The 26,422-nt window shown below is 47.7% G+C and overlaps 1 protein-coding gene across 2 annotated transcripts in view; it reads left to right on the forward strand.

Annotated features, from left to right (window-relative positions):
* Positions 1-18,911, forward strand: part of MNT (MAX network transcriptional repressor) — a 44,693-nt gene extending 25,782 nt beyond the window's left edge. For both annotated transcript variants that reach the window (XM_069790815.1, XM_069790814.1), the window contains 2 exons: positions 15,637-15,829; positions 17,451-18,911. In XM_069790815.1, coding sequence (XP_069646916.1) covers positions 15,637-15,829; positions 17,451-18,166 — 909 coding nt within the window. In that variant the 3' untranslated portion in view covers positions 18,167-18,911. The remainder of the gene's footprint in view (positions 1-15,636; positions 15,830-17,450) is intronic.
* The last annotated feature ends 7,511 nt before the right edge of the window (positions 18,912-26,422 follow it).

The raw sequence follows: 26,422 nt of genomic DNA on the forward strand, positions 1-26,422 counted from the left end.
TGGTCTGATGCCTTTCTCAGGAGCTAAAAAAAAAATAAAAATGTTCATGCTAAAAAAAAAAGAAAAAGTGTACTGGACTCAAAGTAATTGACATCTCTTTAGATTCCCAAGTAAATTACTGCATTGTTTGTTTTGAGGGAAGTGTGCCTAATTTCCTCATCTGATTACAAACGCGGGCTTTCTCAGCTGAACTGGCTTCACATGGCCGTACTGTGGCCTCAGCTGACCTGCTGACTAGGTCACCACTGCTCAGATCGATGTTATTTTCCTTTGTCATATGTAACTGCTTTAGATTGAAGTTAAAGTAAGGACAGAAGTTCATAGGTCTCTGATCATTGTCAGACGGAAAGAAAAATAGTAGTTCAGCAAACTCAAACCAGTAAGCATAAAGGGAGAAGTGATTATCCTAGGCAGGAGAATGGACTCTATCCCTTCCTAAACAAAAAACCATAATCCTGCAGTAGAGGACGTGTCAGCATCAGCCATTGTACTTTGATGCAGGAGGCTGGTTCAGTTTTTCACCATTAGCACGTTGGTTATTTCGACTTTCCTTGTGTCTTTTTCCTCCTTTGTCACGGCTGTTTGCAGCGTGTGCTCTTCTGCCACCTCTCCTGTCCATGTGGTATGTTCTCAACAGTCACCAACTAAGCTGAGAGCACAGGATGCTGTGTAAGACAAACAATAAATTACAAAGCTGATTCCTGACCTCCTGTCAGGAGTAGAAATCCATCGTGAACTGACTTACCTGTCCTCATCAGTAATGCTAATTGTTTATATGAGATGTTTAAATTGTTTATCCTCACTTAGTCTCTTTTGGCTTTTCAAACTGCCTGAAGCAACATGCTGTGCACCTAAAAATGATGCAGTTTCCCATCTATGCCAACAATAAACAACAGAATTGACTCCCTCAAGGGCAGAATGTATACAGAGTACCGTCCAAGGATGCCTTAAATAGTGCATGTAGAAAGTCCTTTGTGCTGTCCTTTTTAAGCTGATCTCATGGACATGTGAACAGACCAGATCCTGTTTTCACATTTGTTAAATTTTCCTGTTGATAACCACAGCATCTCTTCTTTTGGTTTGGTTTGGTTTTATTTATTGGTTGCTTCATCAGTGCCTGAGCAAAATAATTTATCCCTGTCTAGTGTAGAGGACCAGAACAAGACAGGTGGATTTTTAAAGTCCCATGGTAATGCTTAAGTTAGGGTTTAGGTGTTACATAGGTAAAGGAGAACACTACAAACATGCCGGATCCTGATGTAGGGAGATGCTGTACTGCAGACAATAACCCCACACATTTGACATTAGTATTTGGTGTTGTATAAAGAATAGAACTCATTTACATTCAAGCACTGTAGTGTCTGGATTATTGATCAAAATGCATAAGCCCAACTGTGATGCTGAATCCAATTAAGTTTCCCACCTTGAAAAGTATAGCTGTAACTTTTTTTTTTTTTTTTTTTTTTTTTTTTTTTTTGTTCTGTGCCGGCTACTAGGTGAATATACTTATCTTCTATAAAACTTGCCTAGTAAGAACTGGGTCCTTAGTACTTCCAGTGCCTCCTTCATGTGAACAGCACTCACATGCCAAGCAGTGCTTCTTCATGTTGTTTACCTGACCTGATCAATTGATTCTATCTTGTCTAATTAGCCTGAATTTCATTGCCAATAATAAAGGCTTCCAGCAACAATAGGCTGTGGTCATGCAACATGGTGTCATCTGTAGACTTCAGAAAGTGAAGAGAAATAAGACCTTTGAAAAAACAGTGTTTAATAAAGTAAAGCAAGTTGGAACCTGCTTAAAAACATGAAACAGGTAAGAATTAGGACGTAGGGCTGATCTTCCACTGGAGCCAGTGGGAGTTGTTCATGCACAGCAAGTGCAGGGTCTAGTTCCTGCCCTTAATGGAGTTATTGGAGAATTTATTTTAGCTTCAGAGGCATGACATTGGGCTACATTGATATGGGAGGTGGGGTGCTCAACCTGAGAAGCCAGGAGATGCTCAGAGAGCTTCCAGTCCCTTGGCACTCAGCATGCCAATCTGAGCCAGCCAGCCAGAGTTTCCACTGTCAGGCATGTTTTAATAGCTTCCAGCATGTAGCCTGGGACTGTGCTTAGCATGCAGTAGCACTGACATTGTTTTCCCTTTGGACAACTTGCACAGTCATTGAGTAGAAGAAACGTGGGATTCCCATCTTGAATCAGAGAGTTTGGTACTCAAGCTGGCACATCCGCCAAAACTGATGTGGGCTCCCAGGCGGTTGTGGACGTCTGAAATTAAATCCTTTGCCACCCCTCCCCAGCTGCAGCATGATCTGCCTGAAGGGAGGCTCCGTCCAGAGAGCAGTCAGTGGATTTTTATTTGTAGGAGTGGCCACAAAATGTGTCATGCAAGAGAGTATTTACAAATGCCCAGAGTTTGAACCTTGTTGAGTGAGTGGAAGCTGTTTCTTAACCTTTGCCAAAAGGGATGGTGGTTTGTTTTTTTTTTTTTTTTTAACAGTGTCTCGCTTGTGACTCATACACGAGAGTTTGGAAAGGGTAAACAGAATTATAAATCTTGTACATGTAGATTCTCTAACAATTAAAAAAACATCTATCATACTGCTGTCATTTAAGTAGTAGTTTAAAGAAGCACTCAAGGTTGTAAAAACCAAAACAACCTGTAAGTGAAGCATAGCACAGGGTTTCAAAATGATGGTTGTGTTGTAGCCTGTTTAGGTGCCATTGCTCGTGCTGGTTGTCATTTGCTGTCAGAGAGCAGGCACGGAAGAGAAGGGAGTGCATGTGATGTGATGAAAGCGGTGATAATTACAGCTTGATCGCACAGGCTTTATTTTATTTCTAATATTGCAGAGGTCACCTGCCTTTAAAACAAGGCAAAACCCCCAAACAAACCAAAAACCCCACTGACATCATAACCATTCAGTTTGGTTTGTGTTTTAGTTCTTCCCTGAGAGCCTGATAGGGAAGAGGTCAGAGGTCAGGGACCCCGTGGCACAAGTTACAAGGGTAGTTTGGATTCCTGTTCTTGTTAGCAGTAGCAAAGGTGTATGTTGATACTCTTTAAAATTACAATGAAGTAATTACTGATGGATTAAAATTACAAACAAATAGTTGCAAGAAAATAATAATCGTTGCATGTGTCTAAGTGCAGCAGACTTCAGCCCATGTTACACAGAGCTTTGCAGTTGTAGATGTCGGTAGCAGCCTTTGTCAACTATAAAATAATAAATGAGGGGGATTTTGAAACTGTCTGTCATACAGCAGCAGGAAGTTGGTATCAGCTTAATCTCCTGTTGTCGTGTCGATGTTACTCTGATGTGATAGAAATACTGATAAAGCATGCTTTGGAGGATATGGAAATATGGGTAAGATTTTTACAAGGCTTCCTGTCTCAGTTATTTATCAAAAATTAATAGTGACTCTGATCCTGCCTGTGCCTTGGACTTGCCCTGCCAATTCTTGTGGTTTTGTCTGAACACTTTTCTGTGTGCAGCTGTGACTTCTTTTTTGTGCCTTTCTCTTTGCTGTCACTGTGGGGAAGACAGGCGCAGACCATGGGAAGCTGGGTGACCTGGTGAAGCAGTGAAGCTGCTTCTGCACAGGATGATAACACGTGCATCAAATAAACAAGGCAGAAAAAATGGATTTTTTTTCCCCCAATTTCTTTTTCTTTTATCTGTCTTACTCATCTTTTACATCATTATGAGTTAAAATGTCAAGTTTACATTTAGAATGTCCCTTTCACTGTGGAGTTCTTACTGTTTTCTTAAATCCCTCTTGGTGACATACTGTTCCTTTGAGGACAGTCAGTATAGCACCCATGGGAGAAAATACAGTCCGCAGTCTGCTAATGAGGGTGTCAAGTAGGGAATGTTAGTCCTGTAATGCTGAGATACGTCTTGATCTGAATAACTAGGCTGCTCAGGTCATCCTGAGACAGCATTTAGGGAAAATTGTGTCTTTGAAAATTATGGCTCTGGTCGAAAGAGGAAGGTAGATGGCAGGTGACCTGTACAAAGTAGGTGCGAGTTGGGTGCCATCTGTTGGGCAGGTACCTGATTATTCACTATATTCGCGTTTTAGGAGAACAGCTCCCGGAGGGTGATTGTGCAGTTCCTGCGGCGTTAGAAAGAACAACTTTTATTTTGCTCCTCTTCCCAAAACGCTGAGATCTTTGAGACGAAAGTGTCTCTAAAAGAAGATTGATTTCATTCTGCAAACGTTCTGCAGTGATGTTAATGTTGCGCAGGTTGGGTGGGTTTGCAGAAAGCTGGTCGATGCTTTCTGTATTCTCTGCTCTTTCAGAGCAGTGTGTGTTGTGATTCAGAGCTCATCGTCCCCAGCAGCTGGCACCTTCCTATCACTTCATATTTAAGAACTTCATGGGACTTTACCTACTCTAAGGCAATCTCTCAGCCCAGTGGAGCAGAGGAGCTCAGCCTTGGGACCACCTTCGTGAGCAGCAGTGGGGGGTCTGAGTGCTGCTGGTGTGCGGGCACGGTGGGCACCGCAGCCACTGTGCCAGCCAGCGCTTGCAGCCCTCAACCCTTTAGCACGGAGATAAAGATTTTCACTCAAGTGCACGGCTTTGATTCATGGCCTTGCACAGGCGCTGGAGTTGGTTTGTATTTAACAACTGGGTTTTACATCCTCCCACTGCCGCCGTGGCCATAACAATGAGGGAGGGAGGTTAAGAGAAATCCTCTGGTGACCCAGATCTGCTCCGTGGGCCGTAGGTGGAGCCGTCGGGATGTGAGTAACTGGAGCTGCCCTCCTTCCAAGGATGGAGAAACAGGGAAGAGAGGTGGTGCGGGAGGATGGCATCCTTCTCTGAGTCACCAGGACCTCAGCCTCCCAGACCCGCTGCCGCGGCACGTGTGCGGTGGGGTGGTGGTCCTCTAATGCTGGGCAGGGTGGTTCTGTCAGAGCTCATGGTTGTTGGGACCACCATCACCTGCCAAAACCATGTTTTGGGAGGTGTGCTCTTTTCCCAGGGAAAGTCCTCGCCCACCTGCTCTCCTGGGCAGCTGCTCAAAGCCTGGGCAGCGTTATGTTCTGATGCACAGCTCGCTGGTACATCTTGCCTGTTGGCTGAGCCCGCATAGGGATACGAACAAAGGGAGCGCCGCACCCGGGACCCGTCCAAAACTCTGCTTTGTCTCCCACAGCGGCTGCTGTGAGATGCCTCCAAGAAAAATACAAGAATACTGCAGCAAGTAGATGTAGAGATAATATGTCTCCACATTAATCTCCTCCTCATCTGTAGCAGTAAGAGATCTGGCTGCAGCTCTAAAGCGTAACTGCTTGTTGCCCTCCAGAACTGCTGTCTGGACATCATCACGTAGGCTCAGGAAAGGCTTGCGAGGGTCCCGCATCCAGCACTTGTGTCATTAATAATAATTGCTCTTTGAAATGCAGCATGCTTTGTTTTTGCTTGCAGAAAATTATTACAGTTATACCAAAGATGTATTTCCCACACCAAACAAATTAAAATAAGTTGTTTGGAATACTTTTCTGAATAACAGACACCACAGTATTTTGGGGTCTTTGGGCATCTAGAATCCATTAGCATCACTAAAAATGTCTCACTTATTTCATGAATGACAGACTATTTAAAAAAAAATAGAAAAATCAAAATGCACAACCAAACTTATCACCTAGTCATTGCAAATAATACTTCAGTTTTTTTAACATTGAATTTCTCTTAACCTTGAGAGTCATATCAAGGAATAAACCAGATCTACTAAACTGGTAGAAGCCAGCATGGTTTTGGTGATTGACCCTGGGCATGGCTATGCCTTTCCCTGGTTTGTGTTTGTACTCTGTGTTCTAGTCACTTGCTGCTTTTTTTTTTTTTTTAATTTATTCTTTGTCTTCCTGATTTGGATTCTTCCTACCCTCTACCCTAGTAACTGTACTTTCTCCAGGGAGGGTGCTTCAGGAGACTGGGTCCTCTTGGATCTGCAAGGCCAGTGCAGATAGCCATATTTCAGCTGTATTTTTGTTTCAGAGATTACAGCCCAATGTCTTTTTTTATCAGGAGTCTTCAGTGCTAACTGTGCAAATAATAAACGTAAATAACAAAGCATGTTCTCATTTTCCCATGAGTTCTCTGCTCCAGGCAGATTTCCCATTCTGTGAAGTATTTCTATCTAGATATTATCTCTTCCCTTGCAACTAGATTGAACAGTGGTGGGCGCACAAAAATGCAATGATGACAAGCCCCTGCCCAGCACGCTTCTCTCGTACTTGCAGAAAAGCCAGTGCAGCCTCTGCAGCAAACGACTGACTTGCTCGTTTCCTGAAGTCACCGTGCTTGCTGCGTGCGTGTGAGGGTGAAGTCACCTCCCAGAATACAACAGCGCTTTTTGGCTGCCTTCCTTGTCTGGGGGTTAAACACATGGAAGAGCTGGGTCACGAGGCTGCTGGCGAATGGCCCGTCGGGGTCGTTTGCGCCCCGGGGTTCACGCCACGCTGCAGATTGCCTCATCTGCTTTGAAGGATCTACGGGGCAGCGGCCGTGCCTGGGATCCGATCAGCCCGCTGCAGAGCGCTGGCGATTAGACTTACGAGTAGCGTGGGATGGTCTCAGTTTCACTTTGCAAGTTTTATTTTGGTTTTGGTGCTCGTGTGAAGTGTCAGCTTTGAGAGCTCAGGAGGCTGAAATCGGTGCACAGTGGCAGCCTGAAGTCCTTGTTCTGCTCCTCCCCTCCCTCGACGCACAAGCTGTCACTTCTCCCAACCCGCTGAGAACTGGTCATCGCCGGACCCCTCCCCACGTTTCCCCCAGTGCAACGTTAACATCTCGGGGCTTTGGGTCGAGCCCGTCGTGATTTTATATTGCGTCTGGGGAAAGGGAGACGGTAATCCCATACCGAGCAAAGGCTCTCGGGGGAAACCCACAGAGAAACGGCTGTAGTACACGCTGTCTGGGTGTAGCTGCAGGTGGGTGATTTTAGCGGGCGGCATGCGTGGGAGAGCCACGTCTGCCCCAGGGAGAGCAGAGCGGCAGCGACGTCAGCCGCCGCGGTGGTACTGTTGTGCCGCGACCTGTGTTTTCCCATCGGTGGTACCAGGCTAGCGCATCCGGCACCGCTGCGGGATTTCATCTCCGAGAGCCAGCCGAATGAAGCAGTTTCCATGGAAACCATGGCTTTGGTTCCCGTGGCAACCAGCTGGGGTTTCACGCGAGCAGAAGGGAGAGGTACCACAGCTACCTCTGCTGATGCCCTGATCCTGCCCGGTGCCGCTTCCCACAGACCAAGGGGTCCCGTTGGCATCAGCAGGAGCTGGGGTCCCAGGGGTCCCGGAGGTCTGGGATGCAGGAGCAGGTCCTTTGCAGGCAGGCTCCAGTGGATGCCATGACCTTTGCTGGTGCAGGCAGCCGCTGCTGGTGCGCAGGCTCGGTGCGGAGGCTGGGGACGCCAGCCTGCTGCTGGTGGGGGAACCAGCGGCTCTTGGTTTTCCTGCTTTCTTGGGCTCTCTGTCATCACGGCAGCTTGGGTTGAGTTGGGGCAGGCGATTTCTCCAGATGCTGGGCTTTAAACAAATTGCTTGTCACACCTGAAGAACTTCATAGAAAATTTAGTGTGATTCAGAGTAGGAGTACCCAAAATTGATAAAACTAATGCAAAACCCCAAAGCACTACAGGTGAGTGTGGCACCTCTGCCAGCAGAGTCTTGGGGATTTGGGCTGTTTGGGGACTGCAGGCTCCTCAGCATCCCTGTGTCTTCTGATGTTTTCTGCTTGCAACGTTTGTGGAGACAGGCTGGTGGACTACTCCTGCTGTAGATCTGTTGTACCGTGGCAGTCCCTGCAAGGATAAGATCCTTTTCTTAGGACTTAGCTTTTTTTTGCATTTTATATAGGAATCAAAACTCCGTACAGCAGTAGAAAGCCTGACCGGCTGGGTTGGGTCTGTGCTGAATCGCGTGGAGGTCCTGCAGGTGAGGCAGCTCCTTGGTTTGCTGCAGTGGCTGCGATCCCAGTAGCAAAGAGTTAAAGAGTCTGGCTCAAAATTGCAAATCACTTTCATGATTGCTCATTGATGAGGAATTTTTAATCAGTGAATGCCATGTAATAGAGCACAACAGCTGAAATATGCTTTTGGAAGAGCTCGTAATTGAAAGTGTGTTTTAAAATTGCTAATATAATGTTTATAAGGGGAGCTTTTTAATAAGACCTTTTAAACCTCACTAATGCCAACTACAGGGCTAGCATTATTCTTGAGGCAAGCGCAGAGAAAGCATTGGAGGCATTATTTTCAATCTTGACATAAGAATAAGCAATTTAATTACAGCCGGCTATAAAATGGAAAATTCTTTACAGTGACAAATGACTGCTGCTGCGTAGAGACAACAGTAGTTTGTGTCTGGTTTGTTTACCAAATAATGGCAAGTGGGATGCACACAAGGACCAAATAGCAGCTCTGAAACAGTGAGAAGAATGGGCTCAAAGGAGTGAAATGTTACAACTGGTATTGCATCGGGTGTTTGCTGTCACTGCAGTTTGTGCTGGTCTTGCTTTAATAATCCATGTGGGTAAAGACTGCTTTGAAGCTGACAGCTACGTGTAAAGGAGGAAAATCAGATACTCAATGGGGAGCAAAAGCAAACCCACGTATGGATTTTAATTTGGTCACTGCTGTTTAAATAAAAGATGAAGGGACTCTTCATCACCGCCCTTGCTTCCTTGTCACTGTTTCCACCTGCATACGGGAGCAGCAGCGGCTGCGCACAGTGCAGATGGCGACTGCCCTGGAGAGGATTGCGGTCAGAGCCGGGTCCCGGGCCCTTGGTCCTCTGCAGTCATTGCCGAGCAGAGGACTTGCTCTCAGCTTCAAACTTTGCACGTTTTCTGCGGGACCACTCTTGCACTTTTTATTACACACACTCTGAAGTGTGTGGCTACGTGGTCAAAGCACCTTTTAAGTACAGCTTTCACAGAGTGGTTCTTGCAGGGATACTGATCCCTGCAGCAAACGATTACTGTGCATTTTATTTGGCCTCAGCTCCCTATTTTGCGCGTGGTTAGGAGTTAAACTGCGAGAACTGTAAATGTTTGGAGTGAAATGATCACCTCGTTTTCACCAGAGCCAGCAGCTGATTTGCAAAACTTCCCAACTGTCAAAAGCCATGGATGGATTCACATGAAAATAAGGAAATCCATGATTTCCTCCTGAGGTGGATCAGCTTCCCCCATATTAGGGTCAGGGTTTACTGGTGCTTTTAAGTGATGCTCTTGTGGAATTTTTTTAAGTGGATAGAAGTGAAAAATAAATCAATTTTGAAGTTGTAGCTTCTGTAGCTTTCTTACACTGCAGAGTAAAAGTTGCCTGGGCAACCAAGGCTTCTAATTTCTTAACATTAAAAAAAGAAATCCTACAATCATCACTGCACAAACATAAGGAGAAGGGTCTGTGCTGAAGTTTGTTGGTTGGAAAAGAGCAGTCTTGGGCGGGGGGGTGTGCGTCTGTTGAGCTGGTGGAAGCCATGCTGCCTTCTTTGGTACACGTGGGTTGTGCTCAAGTCAACTCTCACCGGCTTTGGCTTGTGAGAGCCCCGCTGCTTTGTACAGAACAGAGAACCAAAACTGCGGATGACTACACCTTGCCTTCCTCAGGGCTTTGCAGCTCCTAGCACCAGTCGGTCCTCGCCGCTGTCCAAGGAAGTGGGAAAACAGAAATGCAGATAACTTCAGCAGCTTTTCCACCATGAAGAAACAGGATCAGTACTTCATGAACCAGGTTAAGCGGAAGAGTTCGCACCAGGCAGCTGCAGGCATGATCCCGTCTCTGTGCTCCTTCTCTGGTTAAACAGAGATGCAGGGGGTGGCAGTGATGCTGGCTAGGTGCAGAAGAAGGAAGGGGCACTGGGTCTGCTCCGACCGGCTCTGTGAGGTCAGTGTCGGCTTCCCAAACCGCAGCATTGCGCTGCGTGCAGGGAGGGACCTGTGCACCGTGAGAGCCTGGGCAGTGGGAGCGCTTGGCCACACAGCAGGCTTTCCCTGAGCACTTTCCCTGGATGTGCACGGGTCCTCATCCTCGCCAGGGACTAAGTCCATGACATAAGATGAATCTAGGCTAAGCATAAAACTTGTAAAGCACATTAACTGCCTATCATGAGGAAACTCAGCTGGATTTTTTTTTTTTTTGTAATTGTTTCACATTCAGATAATTCAAAGTCAGATAAACTTGGAAATCACACAGATTTTCATGTCTCCTAGCATCTCCCAGCCCAAAGCTGCAGCAGATACAGAAGGGAGGCAGGCAGAAGGTTTTAACAACATTTGAAGTCTAGCTACAAGGTCAGCACTGGAATAGGGACCTCCAAGCCTGGACGCAGAGATTGCCAACTGGGGGCTTCTGCTAGACCACCGCTGTCCTCAAGCCCGTATTGTCTCTGCAAGTGCTTGTCCTGTCACCCTGGGTGAAGGGACTGCTGTGATGAGAAAGGAGTCTGCTGGTGGTCCTGTGACGCCCGGGTGCTTGTTGAGCTGCTTGGTGTGTGGCAGAAATTTTTCATCAGTTGATTACAATAACGAGGTTGGGATGGTTTGGTTTTTTTAATACTGTAGTGTTTCAGATTCAGCTTAACCTTGGGAGGAGGGACTCCAGCTGCCTCGGTTATATCTGCTAGTACAAGAAACAGCAAAGGCGCATTTTGGTGAGCCCTCTTTCCTGCTAGCTGATTGCCTACTCCAACAGGCAAAGCCGTTTGGTTTGAACTCTCCTCAGGTTTTCTCACCTTTTGGTGCAACCAGCCTTAAAGTAGTGACTTCCCAGAGTCTGGGGGACTCCAGACCTGTCCCCTGCTGTGGGGACCATGTCCTGAGAGAAACAGCAAGACAGTCCGAAGGAAAATAGCATCTTCTGGGGAGGGAATTCAGGAACAAGGGTTTGAGTCTTCAGGCTTGGGTCAAACCTGGGGACGTGTATCCTTCAGGATCTTGGCAGGCAGCTTAATTGTCATCCCAGGTACCAGCACCTTATCAGAACCCTCTCCATTGCCAGCAGCAGGGGAAGTGGGTTGGATGGCGGTTACTGACCTGCAGCTGTCCAGACACGCATACCTCTGCCTTAATGAAATTTCAGACCTTGAAAGACAGGTGGTCGGGCATTTGTATGAGTTCCTTTTACTGAAATTTCAGTCTAAATCAGTTATTTTGTTGTATGTAGTTTCAGGGTCCCATCTTCCCATTTCAGCTCTAGCCTTGTGTGCCTATTCTGTTGGAAAATCCCAAAGGTTTGGGTTTGGTGAAGGAGTGTCTGTGTGGCTGCTTCTTATTTTAAAACAGCTGTGACTTTTTTTTTTTTTTTTTTTTTTGGTATTGCATAGGATCCATTGTGATACTGCCGCTGTTGTAAGAAATTCCTGTTTTAGAAGAAATGAACTGGAGACCAGAACATGTCTCTGAAGGTGTTTTCTGTTTGGGAGTAGGTAGGCGAGCAAAGTCAGAATGACTAAGGTTTGGCTGTTGCTGTGGTCTTTCTACCGAGTAGTGGGAAAACCTGGCACCTGACGTGGGCAGGGTGATTTGCAGAAAATAACCTGTTGGCAGGCAGATGCCAGATATCCATCTGTCCAAGGGGCTGCTGGCGATGCTGGTCAGAGGGGACACAGGGAGATGTGCATGCACCCTCTTCCATACTGGCTGCCAGTGAGAAGAGGTACAAAGCCAGGAGGGTCCCTACTCCCTGTCCCCTTTCCGGCAGGTTCCTGTGGCTGCTGCACAGAGGCTGGTGGGTCGGGGTCGGGTCCTTGGCCCCCGCAGGGCACACACACAGCTCCTGCAGAGCCCGGGAGGGGGCTGCACCCTGCAAGGCCAGTGCTGCAGGAGAGGGAGGAAGGCTCCGGTTAATCACACCAAGTTCATTATTGGGCCAAGTAGCAGCTCAGCCGGGAGATCTGTCTTTACCGAGCGAGCCACGCTGAACTGCATCCTAGAATAGTTTTTGAAAGATTACTGGTGCCAGCAGAGACTCCAGCCCATCTGCTCCTCCAGCCTCCCCAGCAGCTTCCCTTGGAGAGCACCCAGCCGGCCGGCACGCCGGCCAGGGGGGCCGTTTGCAGGAGCCCCGGGAGGAGCGTGTGGTCGGGGCGAGTGGCTGCCGGGAGCTGGCACCCCGTCAAGCTGTTTTCCATCACGGGGAGGGCTGGGGCTGCCGGCAACCCGGAGGGAGGCAGAGCCTGTGGGGCTGGGCTTGGAGCAGTGCCATGTCCCGAAGCCTGTGACGGAGGAGTGGAGCACCCGGAGAGCGACAGAGCGAGCTCCCTGGCCCTGCTCGCTGGGAGACTCATCCTGGTGCTTGCTAAGGGTTTGCCTGCCTTTTCAGTAATTAAAAGTTTGTAACTAATTACCAGCCATCCTCCCATACCTCATAGTTGTGGTTTCCCCTGGTGCTGGGAGTCTTCTCTCGCAGCAGGGAAGGAAGCCAAACGTGCTCGAATATGCTTGTGCTGTGCACGATACGGGTGCTGAGGCTGCACAGACTTCTTTCTTATTCTTCCTGGAAAGCTGTGTTACTGTATTCTGTCCTTTTGTGATCGTGCCCTGTGAGTAACTGCACGGAGAACGTGCTTGGAGAGAAATGCTGCAGAGAGGGCTGGGCTCGTGTGTGTATGCAGTGATTTTAGTCTCAGGCTTTCTCCTACTTGCTTCTTTGCTAATTAGAGAGTAAAGAGGAAGACATTCAGATGAGTTCTCTTCTTGCACATTTAAACCTGAGTACAGGAGCATGCACCTTCCTCGTTGCCTTAGCTTTGCCCTCTGTCCCACCTACATCCCTTCAGCTGCAAGGAAACCAAAGCACACGTGCAGCATTACTGTGTTTTCTGGGTCAGGCAGAGTGCTTCGGCTGCACTCAGTAGGATAACAGACGTTAAAACTAGCATACGGATTTTGGCTTCAGCCACGTACGAATCTAAACGCCGTCTCCAGGCTAGGAGTCAGTGCTGGTGCAGAGCTCGGGGTCCTGGGAGTCCCTGTCCCCACTTACCTGCTTTTCTGCACCGAAAGACCTTCCCTGCTGCGGACACTCTGCTGTCCCAGTTTTGTCCCTCTCGCTGCTGTAGGCTACAGGTCTGCTGGGGTTTCCCAGTATAAAACCTTGGTATTGAGCAGTTGGCATATCTGCTGCCTGCTTACTGTTTGAAAAGCAGAGAGAGGGACAGAACTGCCCCCTTGGCCTGAAAACTGTCCGTTTCGAGAGGCTTTTAGCTGAGTTAAAGCCAGCTGTGCCAGGAGGCAAAGCGTAAGCCTTGTTGAGAGGAGTTGTCTCCGTTTACACATCTGGAGTGATTGTGCTCTGCTAATACGCGTTGTTTGGCCATTTTAAAAATGCTTCCTTTTTTTGTTACATCAGGACAAAGGTACCTTTTTTTTCATTTTACTTTTCTGTAAGAAGGCAGGAGCTACCCTAGTCATTGTGTTGGCTTAGGCTAAATTAAAGGCCTGGCTGAACAGGCTTTGAAGTTATTCCTGGCTAACTTTTGAGATAAAAGACCAGCAGAGTCATTGAAATGCATGAGGTCAGGTTCTGATTGCAGTTGTCCTGGAGAACTTGAGAGAGAAATAAAGAGCACGTATTCAGAAGATCATGAGTCTGATCCTCTGCCGCTCTGCTAAGTGTAAGGTTTGCTTTTAAATTCAGTGCCTGCCAGCAGTGAGTGAAAAAGAGCATCCGTGCAGGCTCTGTGGAGGTCTGTATAGCTGGTATTTTCTGAAGTGTGTATGTGATTTAGATTCCCAATGGCAAAACTTAACTTTAGAAAACAGACAGGCTATACATGGTTTTTCAGATTTCACTTATTCTGTCTCTTTTATGCCTATAGTAAGTGCTGACTTGGGCTGGGGAACAGGCTCCCTGTCCTGTTACTGTTCAGTGCTATACTATTGGCTTAAAATCTCATAAACCAGTACCTTTTGTGAAGATCAGCTATTGTTTTTCCACTGCACTGCTCAATAATTAATCCCCATCAGACCTATGTGGTTTATATTTCCCATTAATAGTACTGGATAGTGTTTGGCATTTTTGTGTACCATGCTGACTGATGCAGCATCTCTTCCCTGCTGATGAACGTATCATATTTCCAGTGCTGAGTCGGTATTAGCAGAAGGGGAGAATATATACCATTCCTTGGCATTGACTTCAGGATTTCCCCCATGATGCAGGGTATTGTCTGCTCTTAGCCATCTCTTCTAGGTCAGGAGCTCTTGGTGTGTTGTATGTTGCTCGGAAGCTAATTGGTACTTGTGCTTTTTTTTTTTTCTTCTGACCATGTTAAAGTTCCCTTTCTCTCCATGATTTATATGCTGGTTACGGAAATGCACCGTGATTTTGTGTAGACCTACTTGGGCTTGTGCGCCCAAGGCTTGCCTTTTTTCCCCAACTACTGTCAGTTGGTTTAGTAAAAGATACTATCTCTTCCTATGCAGCTTGTCTTAGAAATACTTGAATATGTCTGTGGTTTTACCTTCCTGCATAAGAGCAGAGTTCTCTGCACAAGGTTTCTGTCTTCATGCAAGGATGTGGGGTGTTTTCTACCTTTCTCAAGCCATGGGCCAGCAGTCTGTTGCCATGCAGGACCACTGCTCTCTGTGTAGATGCTTCCTTTCCTTAGGGATGCTTGGGAATAGATGTATGTAGTAAAAACTCCATAGCCCCACTCTCCGAGTGGCTAACTGACCATGGTCTCATGTCCTCTTGCCTGGCGATCAGAGGGAACTGCATCCGTTTCCCTCCCTTGGCACCCTCCGACCAGTCTGCAATAAGCCCTAATCCTCTTCAAATATTTCATAAGGCAGGTGAAGTGAGGCTGATGTTGGGAACTGAGTACTGACCCCTGTCGCTCTAAACTGATGTTGAAGTGCAACAGGGAGCTCCTTTGGACTGAAAGAGAAGGGAGGAGTCCTGGTTTATGGTTGCTGCACCTCCAACAAATACCTGTGTGAGACCTCGGACAGTCTGCTTCATGGTCCACGAGCGCTCTGCATCCATGGGTCGTTTGTTGGTGTCCTTACAGAGGTTCTTTCTTGCCAGTGTCTGCACACACGTACCATTGGTGTCCAGTGTTTAGCTTAGGAAGTCATCAGGGTGGAAAGTGCTGTGCTGGGAGGGGTCTGGCTTCCATGTTATAGATGTGAGTCATAGTCATATTTCAGCGCTCCTGGTTCTTAATTTTTCGGTTCTGTTGGGAAGGTTAGAGTGGAAGAGGAAGAATGCAGGAAGAAGATTTCATTTTCTGTCTTTAGAGTGGCAGAAGTACTTTTTTTCGGAGAGAAAGCCTTACAGCTTTTCCTGAGGAGTTCTAGGCTTTAAACTTACCCTTGGAGTTGAAGGGACTCACACCTGACGTAGTTAAGCATTTCAGTTTTGGAGGCTCATCAGTTTTCTTTCAGAAGGCAGAAAGCAGTTGGCCAAAGTTAACCTTTTAGGTTTTCATGGTCAGCTCTCGTCCTTTCCCTTTCTGCCTGAGTTTGAAAGGCCTAACTATATCTGAACATGTTTTACACCAGCATAACTGGTAATAAAAAAAAAAGAGCTGTGAACATGGGAGCAACCAGGTTAGTGTAGATTATACTCGTCTTTGTTTTTCTTATATTTCTTTTTTCTTCCCTCTGCCTTTAGACTTTAAAGAGGAAGGAGAAAGAATATGAACATGAGATGGAGCGGCTGGCAAGAGAGAAGATTGCTACCCAGCAGCGACTGGCAGAATTGAAGAACGAGTTGAGCCAGTGGATGGACATCTTGGAGATTGACAGAATTATTCGACAGACAGTTCAGCCGGAGGATGACCAGGCATCTACCTCGACAGCATCAGGTGCCCATAATTTTTCTCTTCTTGTAATCATCGCTGTATGTCACTGACACAGTTACATAGTGGTGGTGGGGATCTTCATTTAGCACCATCAACGTTTCTTTGCATTCAGAATAAAGTAAAGCATTTTCAAGTGGTTTGTAATCATTGATGTTGGCCTAATAATACACTGCCGCTTGTGTAAAGTAAACTGAAAATCGTGCATTAACGTTAGGTAGATACAAAGTGCATGTTTGCACAGTCTGCTGATATCTTACATGGAGATGCCTGCTTTCAAAACTTAGTTTTCCTCTTGCACAACTATGCATCCCTACTTTTTAGAACTGAGTGGCATATGAGCATCCTGATGTATTTGTGCATGGATGTGGGAGGGTATTCAGCCACGTAGAGAAGAAGGAATTGGTACAGGAAAGATCACCAGAGCATTTGAACAACTTAATGAGCCTTCACATTGTGTGAAAAGGATTCACAGTGAAGATGAAATGATACTAATGAATATCTGACATGCTGTTCCCAGTAAGAAGTTTTTGTGAGACAGGAGAGTGCATGCTTTTCTCCATACCAGTGATCTGCAGCAGGATGAATAGGCAGTGCATGGATGTACAGTGCTTTGCTTTCCAGAGATGAGGAGGCTGTAGCAGTCCATAACCATTTGCAGCAGTTCCTTCAAATCCTGACAGCATTTGCTCTTGGCACTTCAGGCAGACGATACAGCGGGTTCCAGGAAGGGAAAACCTGAGTTTTCTGGTTCATTCAGGCTTGTATCAGGCTCATCACCTTTGAACATACTCGCAGACTCCCAGTGTAGGCTGACGGAAGTTGAGAGTAGGAGTGCTTTGTCAATAGGAGTGCCAGCCGTTCACCTCTCCAGCTGGCCTCTGCTGAAAATGATCGCTTCAAGCTACTACTAACCACAGAGCCTGCAAAAGGGAAGTGTGTTCCCTGGTTTTCCTGCTGCTTCTGTATCTTCTGAGATTTTTAATCTCTGCTGCATGGCTGGCTTTAGAGGAGGCAGTGCAAGGTGCCCTGCTTGTCTTCCTGATCTCCGCAGGGTCAGCATGTTTCTGCATTGCTTCATTAGTTCCTGGACTGGACAAGAGTCCGTTTTCCAGAACCAGACGAGGAACTTGCTGCCATGTTTCTCCATGGCTGTTTCCTTCCTGCTCTGGGAGTAGAAGGGCTGGTACCAATCAGTGGAACAACTGGACAGGAGGGGAAACCGTGTTCCTCTTCCCAGAAGGAGCCCTCGTCAGCCCAGACGGAGTTCAGCCCACGCGCTCTCCGTCTGCTTCTGCTCACGTTGCTTCCCTTGCCTGCTGAGCAAGATCTCTCAGCCCCAAGCGAGACCTCTCAGCCTGTTGTGAGCAACCCTCTCTAGCCGGGGCTTCGAGCTAGTCTCGCCTTCCTGGCTCTGGGTCCTTGGCCCACAAGCAGGGAGGAGAGGGGTGTGCTGTGCTGTGCTGTGCCGTGCCGTGCTGCGCCGTGCCGTGCTGCCTGCCCGTAGCTCAGTGACTCCTCCTGCTGTTGTCTCTTGTGCCTGTGCTGCCTTGTAGGGAGGCTGGTTGGTCCAGTTCGTGCTCTGCTGTCATTTTTTATGGGAGTTTCTTCCTTTCGTTTTTTCCAGAGGGTGAAGACAACATGGATGAAGACATGGAAGATGACAGGCCAGTGAACTCATTACCAAAACTAACCCAGCGCCAGCACCCAGAGCTCCTGAAAGCCGTCCCTTCAAACGCTGCTTCCCACCACCCAGCGGTTCTGCCTCAGCACCTGTCCATCCAGCAGAAACAAACCCCAGCCCACGCACAGCCTCCCATCCAGACGCAAGCACTGGTCCAGCCGCAGGCGATCGTCCCTGCACAGACTCACATCGTGGCGGCTTCAACAGTGCAATCGACTGTTATTGCCCACACCGCCACTACCCACGCTTCGGTCATTCAGACTGTCAACCACGTGATTCAGGGTCCACAGACCAAGCACATTGCTCACATTGCACCTTCCACGTCCAGCCCTGTGCAACTTACCACTGCTGCTCAGCCTATCGGCCACATCACTGTGCACCCAGCCACCATCAACCACATGGCCCACCTCGGCCAGCAGCTGCCCATCTACCCTCAGCCCGTGGCCGTCAGCCAGCCCGTGGTGAGCCATATTGCTCACACGATCTCGCACCAGCAAGTGAATGGAACCACAAACCTTGGCCAGCAAGCGGTGATGGCCAAGCCTGCTGTAGGAACCCAAGTTGTCCATCACCCGCAGTTAGTTGGGCAAACGGTCCTAAATCCGGTGACTATGGTAACCATGCCATCATTCCCAGTGAGCACACTGAAGCTGGCCTAGAGGGGATCGTCCGACGGCGAGGTCTTTGTTGGGAACCTTTCCTAAACTCCATACATTCCAACCACGTCCGACTCCACGGGAGGGAAGTGCAGAAAATGCCGAGTGGCGGGACACCGGGCTGGGCTGTCCTCAGCCGCCCAGTAACCAACCTGCCGCTGGCAGCGAGAGACGGGGCCTCTCTGCACTTGAATTTTGCTAATCCGAGAAAACTTCAAAGACAGTTGTTCATGGTGATTTTTTTTCCTTTTATGTGTAATCAGTGAAATATGGATATGATGTTCTTAAGACTTTAATTTTCCCCTTTTATGTGTTGCTTCTTTGTAGAATAAAAATTGCTGATCTCTTTATTGAGACATTGCGTAGAATGGGAAAAAAATCATAGAAGTCTATATTTATATATATGTGTGTATGTGTGTGTATATATATGTATATACATATATATATAAATATAACATTTGAAGAAGGCCTTTTGTAAGGTTGATTATTTTGCAGGATTATTAGACAAAATTCATTTTTGGAGGAAGAAGACAGAGTGTCCTCTCTAAACAAGAAACTTTAAGATAGATGGTTTGGTGGACCAGGGTACATATACAGTGACAAAAAAAGAAAGTTAAACCATGTTAAAGGTATTTCCCGTCAATATATTACATTTCAAAAAACCATCTAAAATCACTGTGACTTGTTATGGCATTTTAAGGAAATTCTCTGTCCTGTCTAATAAAAGGAAAAAGAATACACAACCAGACTTCATTTGTTGCAGTTTTATAAATGATTTTTATAGCTATGTCAAAAAAATGTTTTTTATTATTTTAATGGTTGACAATGTTTTGTTTGGATGGTTTTTTGGGGGTTTTATTTTTTGTTTTGGCTTGGTTTTGCTGATGCAATAATGGATTTTGCAGATCTCTGTGCATGGCACTCCCCCTTTCAGGATTCCTTGTGCCAGTCCCAAGCCCCCAGGATTCTTGGGTTCATTTTTGGTTTGCAGAGGCAGATGTTTTGTGCTGGCAACTTGCAATATGTTTATCTGGCCTGATAGAGCGGAACCTGGGACAAGAAGACCAACAGAAATTAAGTAGATTTGCTGCATGGGTTACTTTTCTTTGTTAGTTTGTTCCTGAACTGACCACGTTTTAGTGTGGGAGTCAGTGGATTAGAAAAGGGATAAATGTGGATGTGGTTATCTTCCGAAGTGCAAGCAGTTTTGACATCTTTTTTTCTTTGGGGGGAAAAAAATCTGCTCTTGTGTAGGATAATGGTATACTCCAGGAGATCAGTACATATAACTTGTGTCTTACAGACTACAGTGAGACGTGCACCAAAGAACAACCCCTCATCCTGAGTGACCCTCTTGTTCATCCTTTCTGGTGGTTAGGTCAGATCTCACTGAAGTCAATGGCAAACTCCCACGGAGTCATGAGAGGAGGGATATTGTTTGGCTCTGCGGGTACTTGCCCACCTGCCTGGGAGGTTTCTTAGGATGTGTTTCATTGCTGACTGAATATTCTGGTCCTTGCACCGTTTTGTGTGTAGTACTGCTATTAATGATCTCTTTTCTGTCTTCCTCTCTTTTTAAAAACAAATACTCCGTAGTCCTTAATGCAGGCAAAATTCCTGCTGTAGCCAGTGGACATTTTCCTTGGGGCAGGATGGGAGGATGGTCCCTGCTAGCATCTGACCAGGTACGCTTTGGAGGTGACACCCGTTCAGAGGAGGAGGTAAGGTGGGGCTGAGCAGTCACACCTTCAGTGTGCTGGCTGGCTACATCTAGTTTGGGGTCAAGATATTCCACAGGAAAACGTGATCCATAGTCTGCCCAAAACGCCTGTTGACTCCAGCAGGACTTCTGCCTGGTTGTGGACTGCTGTGAACAGTGGCAGAGGTTTAATTAAGAAAACTTGCCAGTTCCATACCATCCATCCTATGGCTGAAACTGTGCTGGAGGCAGGCGTAATTACAGCAAACGGAGATCAAGCGTGATCGTGCCTTCTGAGCAGACATGGCTGAGAATTGCATTAAATCTGTTCACAAAGCCCTGGGTTGCTCTGTAGTTAACGCTGCTTTTTTTTTTTTTTTTTTTTTCCTTGCATCCTTGAGTCCAGGAAGCTCTTGCCAGTGTTGCTAGCACAGTTTCTACAGCAGAATGGACAAATCTTTAAGGATTCCTTATCCTTAAATAACATTTAAACAGATTGTTTGTTCTCACTTCTAGTGCACCATTAACACTGTGGGGTTAGCAGAATTGCCAGGGCTTTGTTGTCTCCTTGTACAGGTGGGTGCTTTCCCAAGGACGTTGTGTTTTGTGTGCCAGTATTTCAGAGATCAGCGTTAGATATCAGGACAGTTGCTCCTCATCAGAAACGCTTGAAAACTGAGTCTTTGCAACAGGGTCATCTCCCTTCTTACGAGGAACCGCGTGGCTTTGCCTTCTGTAGCTGCGTTAGGAGGGGGAGGAAGCATCTTTTTGCCTTTCTTTACTGTTCCAACTCACAAAATAACAAAATCGAGGCAGGAAGCCTCATTTCTAGTCAAGAGTGGCTGAGCTTATTGAAGGAGAAAAAGCCCGGGTGGGGAAGCGGGGCTCAGCACACGAGCATTGGCCGAGAGCCCCCCTGTCCCAGCTCCGTCCTTCCCTGTGTGCTGGCCTTGGCAGGACCTGTGGGATCAGCCTGCGTGGGTCGGTCCTGTTCTTCTTACATGCCATTTTGCATGACGGCTTACTTTCTGCATTGAAACCTTTGCTCCCACCTTAACCCCATTGGCTTCTTATCCCAAGATAGATACTGGTAACTAGCAGTGACCCAGGCATGCAGCTGCTCTGTGTTTTCCACAGGAAAAAGTGTAGGGGTTGGAGAGAAAAGTTCCCATTTTATTTGATACAGGCAAATGAGCTTTCTTGTGGATTATTTAATGGCCTTTAGTGTATGGACAGGTGATGCTGCTGACCTCCTCATCTTCTACTCCCTTGTGGTTTAAAGGTAACAGTGCCACTACCCTGCCCACATATGAGTCCCACATCTCTGCCAGTTTTTCTCTCCCCCTTGGAGTTCCACAATGCTGTTATGGCTGAACCCCTTCATCGGTGTTAGCCTCCACTTGAAGAACAGCTTGTCCTGCTCGGCCAGCCCTTAAGCTGGTCCAGACATCCCGGGTCTCATCTGCCTTCTCCATGACTACCAGAAATGTTTCTTTGGGGTTTTTCTGTTTGTTTTTTTAAAGTCAGCAAACTTCTTTCTGTTCTGTGGGGGAAAGAGCAAACCGCAGCCTTTCTTTCCTCACGTCTGTCATTCCTGCTCAGAAACTTCGGATTTGCGCTAATGCTCTTAGAAATCATGTTCAGTACTGTATAACAAGGGGCACTTTAGAAATGTCTCTCCTCCTTTGATATATGTGTTTTCCCTATGGAGAAAGCTATATATAAATATATATATGTACACTTTGGGATTCAGAAGATCTAATTTGTCCCAAAAAAATCAATAAATATGAAGTTTACAAGAAATCTCTTCTGTTGTTGAATAATATTAGTTATTGGTAACCATACCACAGAAAAAGTAGCAAATGGGTTTTCTATGTAGTAGTTTTGAGAAGACTTTTCTGTCCTGCCAAGCCTGACTCGGAGCCTGTAGGTTAGTGGAGACCCTTCCACCGAGGGCAGGCTCTGGGTCTGTCAACTGCGGCACTGTGCTTCCCGACCTCACAGCCTGCATGCTCCCTACAGGTCATGTCACGCTACCAACAGCAAAAACGTGCTCAAAAGCTTGATTGGGGCTTAAAACTTCAGCCAACGCAGTTGTGTTTGTTTGAAACGGACACCAGCAGGTCTGTGTGAGCAAAAACCCTCGGACAGCTATGATTATGTGGGAAAATACTGTCTTGCTTTCACAGCTTGGCCAGGCTGGGGAGTTGGACCACGCTGTCCCAGCAGACGAGCAGTTCTGCTCCTCCGAGCTGAGCCTGCCCGAGGGAGCCCCCGCGGCTGCCCCGGCATGTGGCAGTGCCAGGCCGGCTGCCGAGGAGGAGTGGGCTGGTGGCTGGGCACGTCCACTGCTTTGCTTCAGGCCGGTTGCCACTCTCACCTGCCAAGTGCAGGCAGAGAGGAATAAACCCAAACTGCTACTTCAGAATTATCCTGGAAAGAGTTCTTACAGCTGACACTTTAGATGTGGGAATGTATTCCTGACCTCACCAATAAAAATTAGCCAGAACCCCGCAGTTTAGCTTAGGAAGGGAAATGACCCCATTTCCCACGTTCTCCGCAGCTGCTTGAACGGGGTCCGAGAGGCAGTGGGTCGGGTCAGGCATCCCTGTGCATGTGTGTGTTGGTGTGCGCGGTTGATGCCATCTGTGTGCGCTTTGCTCGCCCACAGCAGGAGTTGGAAACAAGGTGTGTGTGAGACTGTTCTCTCCGAACTCCTCGGTCTGGTGAAGGCACAGGCACCAGCTGGTCACCGCCTCTTGCTCTCTGGTGTTTGTGATGGTCCTGGCTGGAGCTGCTGCTGTCCTTTGCTCATCCTCTGATTGCTCAGGATTTCTAAAACCAATCAAAACAGGTGGGGAGGTTGAGGGAGAGGGAAGAGTTAAAAAAAAAGGCAGACAAATTACCAAAAGTAATTATAACTATTTTTTGCATGGTATCAGGTGGACAAGTGGTAGGAATTCTTGAATTCCCAGTTCATGAGCTGGTTTTTAAAGCCCTGCTTAGAGTTATACTCCTGTCCTGGTCCAGGGTGAGGGGTTGTCTTGGCTGGAGAAACCTTGGCGTTATTCAGACCATCAAGTCTTGGTCATGCCACTGCTGCTGGGGACGTGGTGACTCGTGCCCAGACCCGGTGACCGCCAGGCTCTTGGAGCAGCTTCCCCTGGGGCTCCTGCCACTGGCACCTCCAGCTTGGCGGGTGCGCCGCGGTGGTGGCAGCTGCCAAGGGCCACATTGTCAAGTCTTGACTCATACCTTTCTCAGGCAAAGCCCACGCTGATCCCAGGAGAGGCTGAGGAGAGACTAGAGGATGCTGGCCCTTGCTGCTGGTGGCTGCTGCCTGCTTCAGAGTGGGGCACGGGGTGTGCAGTGCCTCACCTGCAGCCCGGCTCCCAAAGTTGAAAATGTCGTGCAAACTGCATCATTCTCTACAACAAATCATTTTTATTTGAGTGTAAGCCAGACCATTGCCTTCAGCCTTCCTTTCAAACAAGGCCATTTTTCTGCTGGCATTTGATTTGCGAAGAGCAAGAGAGGGACGGACACGTAGCAGCTGCCGACGCACGGGGCAGCCCTGTTTCGCCCAGCCACAGTACTCAACAGCTTCCGTGGGTCTGAGAGCTAGTTTTTGACCAAAAACATTTCTTGTGCATTTTTCTTTTTATGAAGAGGACCCACAGAGAAGGAATTGCATGCTTTTTCTGTGATTTGCATTCAGGAGTGGTGCACCCCGAAGGTGGTTGAGCAGTGAGGGGTTTGCTTGGCGAGGGGGACGATAACTTGGGGAGGAGCAGGGGCTGCACTTCGCTGGTCAGTGAGGCAGGCGAGCAAACCCCCCCCCCTTGGCTCACGCCAGGGCTCTTCGGGTCTGTGCAAACCAGCTCAATCAGAGGGGAGCAGGACGGCGGCCATCGGGAGGGTTTTTCCCATGCCCGTGGTGTTGCTGGGGTCGGTGGTGCCGTGGTTCGTGGGCTGTTCCCTGGACTGGTCCCGGGGAGCGTGCACAGCCCGGCAGTGGCTGCCTGCGGCTCCTGGGGCTGGGGGGCATGGTGGGGGCCAGCCAGCGACCCACCTCTCATGCCTGGGAAAACAGGGCTGAAGCCAAACTGCTGCTGTTGGGCCTCTTTTTTTTTTTTTTTTTTTTGTGCACTTGTGTGTGTGTGTGTCCCCATCTGTGCTGGGGTTGAATACTGGGCAGGTGTCGCAGCTGGGCAGCCCCCTGGCCCCTGGCAGGATCGGGTTTTGGTTTTTTGAGCAGAGAGCTGGACAGAGGTGATGTCCCTTCTGCTCTTCTAAAATCATAAACAGTTTTTCCGGGCAGGAAACGCACCACCAACTAATTGGCATTCAGCATATTACCGTGCAGGTCCAAAGGCTGGCCAGGCTGCTGCCTGCTGGTGTTGGACTACTTGTCTCTTTTTCTTTGTTTTAATTAAAAGTGGCCTTCTGTAACAAAAGCATAAAAGAAACAAAAAAAAAAAAGTAAAATGCCTTTGAGTGGTTTAGGTGGAGGTGAGACTATTGCTGCTTGTGTCGGTATTGGTGTGATTGTCCGTATGCACGCCTGTTTATATACGTATAGACATTCAATGCAAGACTTTATCGTGTCTCCGATTTTTGTATGTAGCCTGTGTCTCTTTTGGACTGGTTTGCATCCTGAGTGAATTTTTTGCATTTAAAAAAAAAAAAAAGTGTGAAAATTGTTCCGGGTTGGGTGGGGACGAGGGGTGTTTGGAGACCTCCCTTGTATGCCTGGGGAGGGAGGCAGGAGGGCCGGGGGGAGAAGACGTAATTTGCCCGGTGTGACAACGCAGTTGGTGCTTGTTTGGCCCCTTTGCTTTCTGTGATGTGTATTGAAGTGTCCCCAGCAAAGGTGAGCGGTCTTGGCCAGATAAATCAGTCGACCTCTGCTTACCTGAGCAGCACACTGGCTCAGTCTGTTGACTTTTAGGCACTTGCTTAAGCTTAATTAGACGTGCAGCTGCGCTGAGCTGGGACCTGACTGCCTTAAGGCTCTTGGAGATGGCATGGAGGTGGGCAGCTGCTGAGCATCTCACAGGTGAGGCTCCTGTTAGACTTTGTGTCTGTTTTTTTCTTGAGTGAACAGCTGTTCATTTCAATCTTACTTTAATTCTAAAAGATACTGGAATGAGGAAAGGAAAACTCTCATACTTATGGCCTATTTTCCATCCCTTTTTATCATTTTGAACAGATTAAAATTGATTATAACACTATTTTTAGATTATTTCCTTCCTTAGTCAAACATAAGTTGTAAGGAACAGATGTTTAGAGTTAAGGAAAATAGGTTGCGGATAGGGTCAGTCACGGCATCTTTCTCTTCCTGTTATACAGAACTTAATAATCCAAAACTTGAATTAATAAATTGCCAGCACAAGCACAGCATTGGGTAGGTGCAGCCTTGGTGAACATTGTGTTTGGCTGTTTCCACGCTGAGTCACCAGGCCAGCGCTTGCGCTCCTTCTCGTCCGGAGCTGGGTAACAGTGTGCTGCAAACATGAAGGCCCCTGCTCTTGTTTATTCCACGCTGCCCTGCACGGCCAGCGCGGGGCACGGAGCTGTTCTGCACCGGGAATTGGTATTCTTACTGACCGTGGGATGCCATTTTGCTCCCTTGGAGGGATTGCATGGCTAGTTCTGCTGTAGATCAGGATGAGGCCCATTAATTCGCACCCTTTCGTTGTGCTGTGAAAATGAATTTGAGTGAGGAGCACTGGTGGTGGGACACAGAGCCCTCCACAGCTCGCCGAGGGATGGAGACTTGCCTCTGGCAGCTCTTGCTTCCGGGGAAATACCCCAAACTCCCATCCCGTCTCTGTACTGGGATTTTTCCCTGTCTGGCCGGTAGGCACATCCTCTCCGTGTTTTGTGTTCTAGTTGTGGAAGGCGCAGGCACCCGTGCTGGCTGCGGTGCTCCACCATGCCGGACATTGGAAACGCACCGGCCAGTGCCCTCGCTGGCCAGCAACACGCACGGGGCTGTACGCTGCCAGAGAGAAATCCTGGTATGAATGCCTTACAGATACGCCTTAACAATCTGATCCAAAAGTTTCCTGACAGAGTGAGAAATCAAGTACTAATTGCATCCACCCAACAGTTTATTTGCATCTGGTCAAGCACCAGCCTAGGCATCGCTGGGTGAGGAGCTGTGGTGGGAGCGGGGACCTCCCGTCCCTGCTGCCAGGGTCCCCCCGCATCTGTCACTGCATGTAAGCACCCTCTGGGTTAAAAGCATTTACCTTTATCCTCGCTGCGCTCTTTGCATTAGGAATGTTTCACTGAAGATGCCGATTTTAAGTGCAGAATTGCTGCCAACGCGGGCCACTGAGTCAAAGCCCTGGAGACCTGTTTGCCTCCCCGTGCACATCACAGGAAAGCCAACACATCGGCACGCGCTCACACTGGGCAAATGCAGTCTTTGTTTACAGTGAGGACGTGTCACTGTGTTACCAATTTATTGAAATACTAAATATTGAAAAACCTAGACTGTAAAGATTTTTATGTGTTTGGATACATCTGCTATGTGAAAAAACAACTAATTT

Source organism: Haliaeetus albicilla, chromosome 9, assembly GCF_947461875.1.
Source record: "Haliaeetus albicilla chromosome 9, bHalAlb1.1, whole genome shotgun sequence".
Lineage (NCBI taxonomy): Eukaryota > Metazoa > Chordata > Aves > Accipitriformes > Accipitridae > Haliaeetus > Haliaeetus albicilla.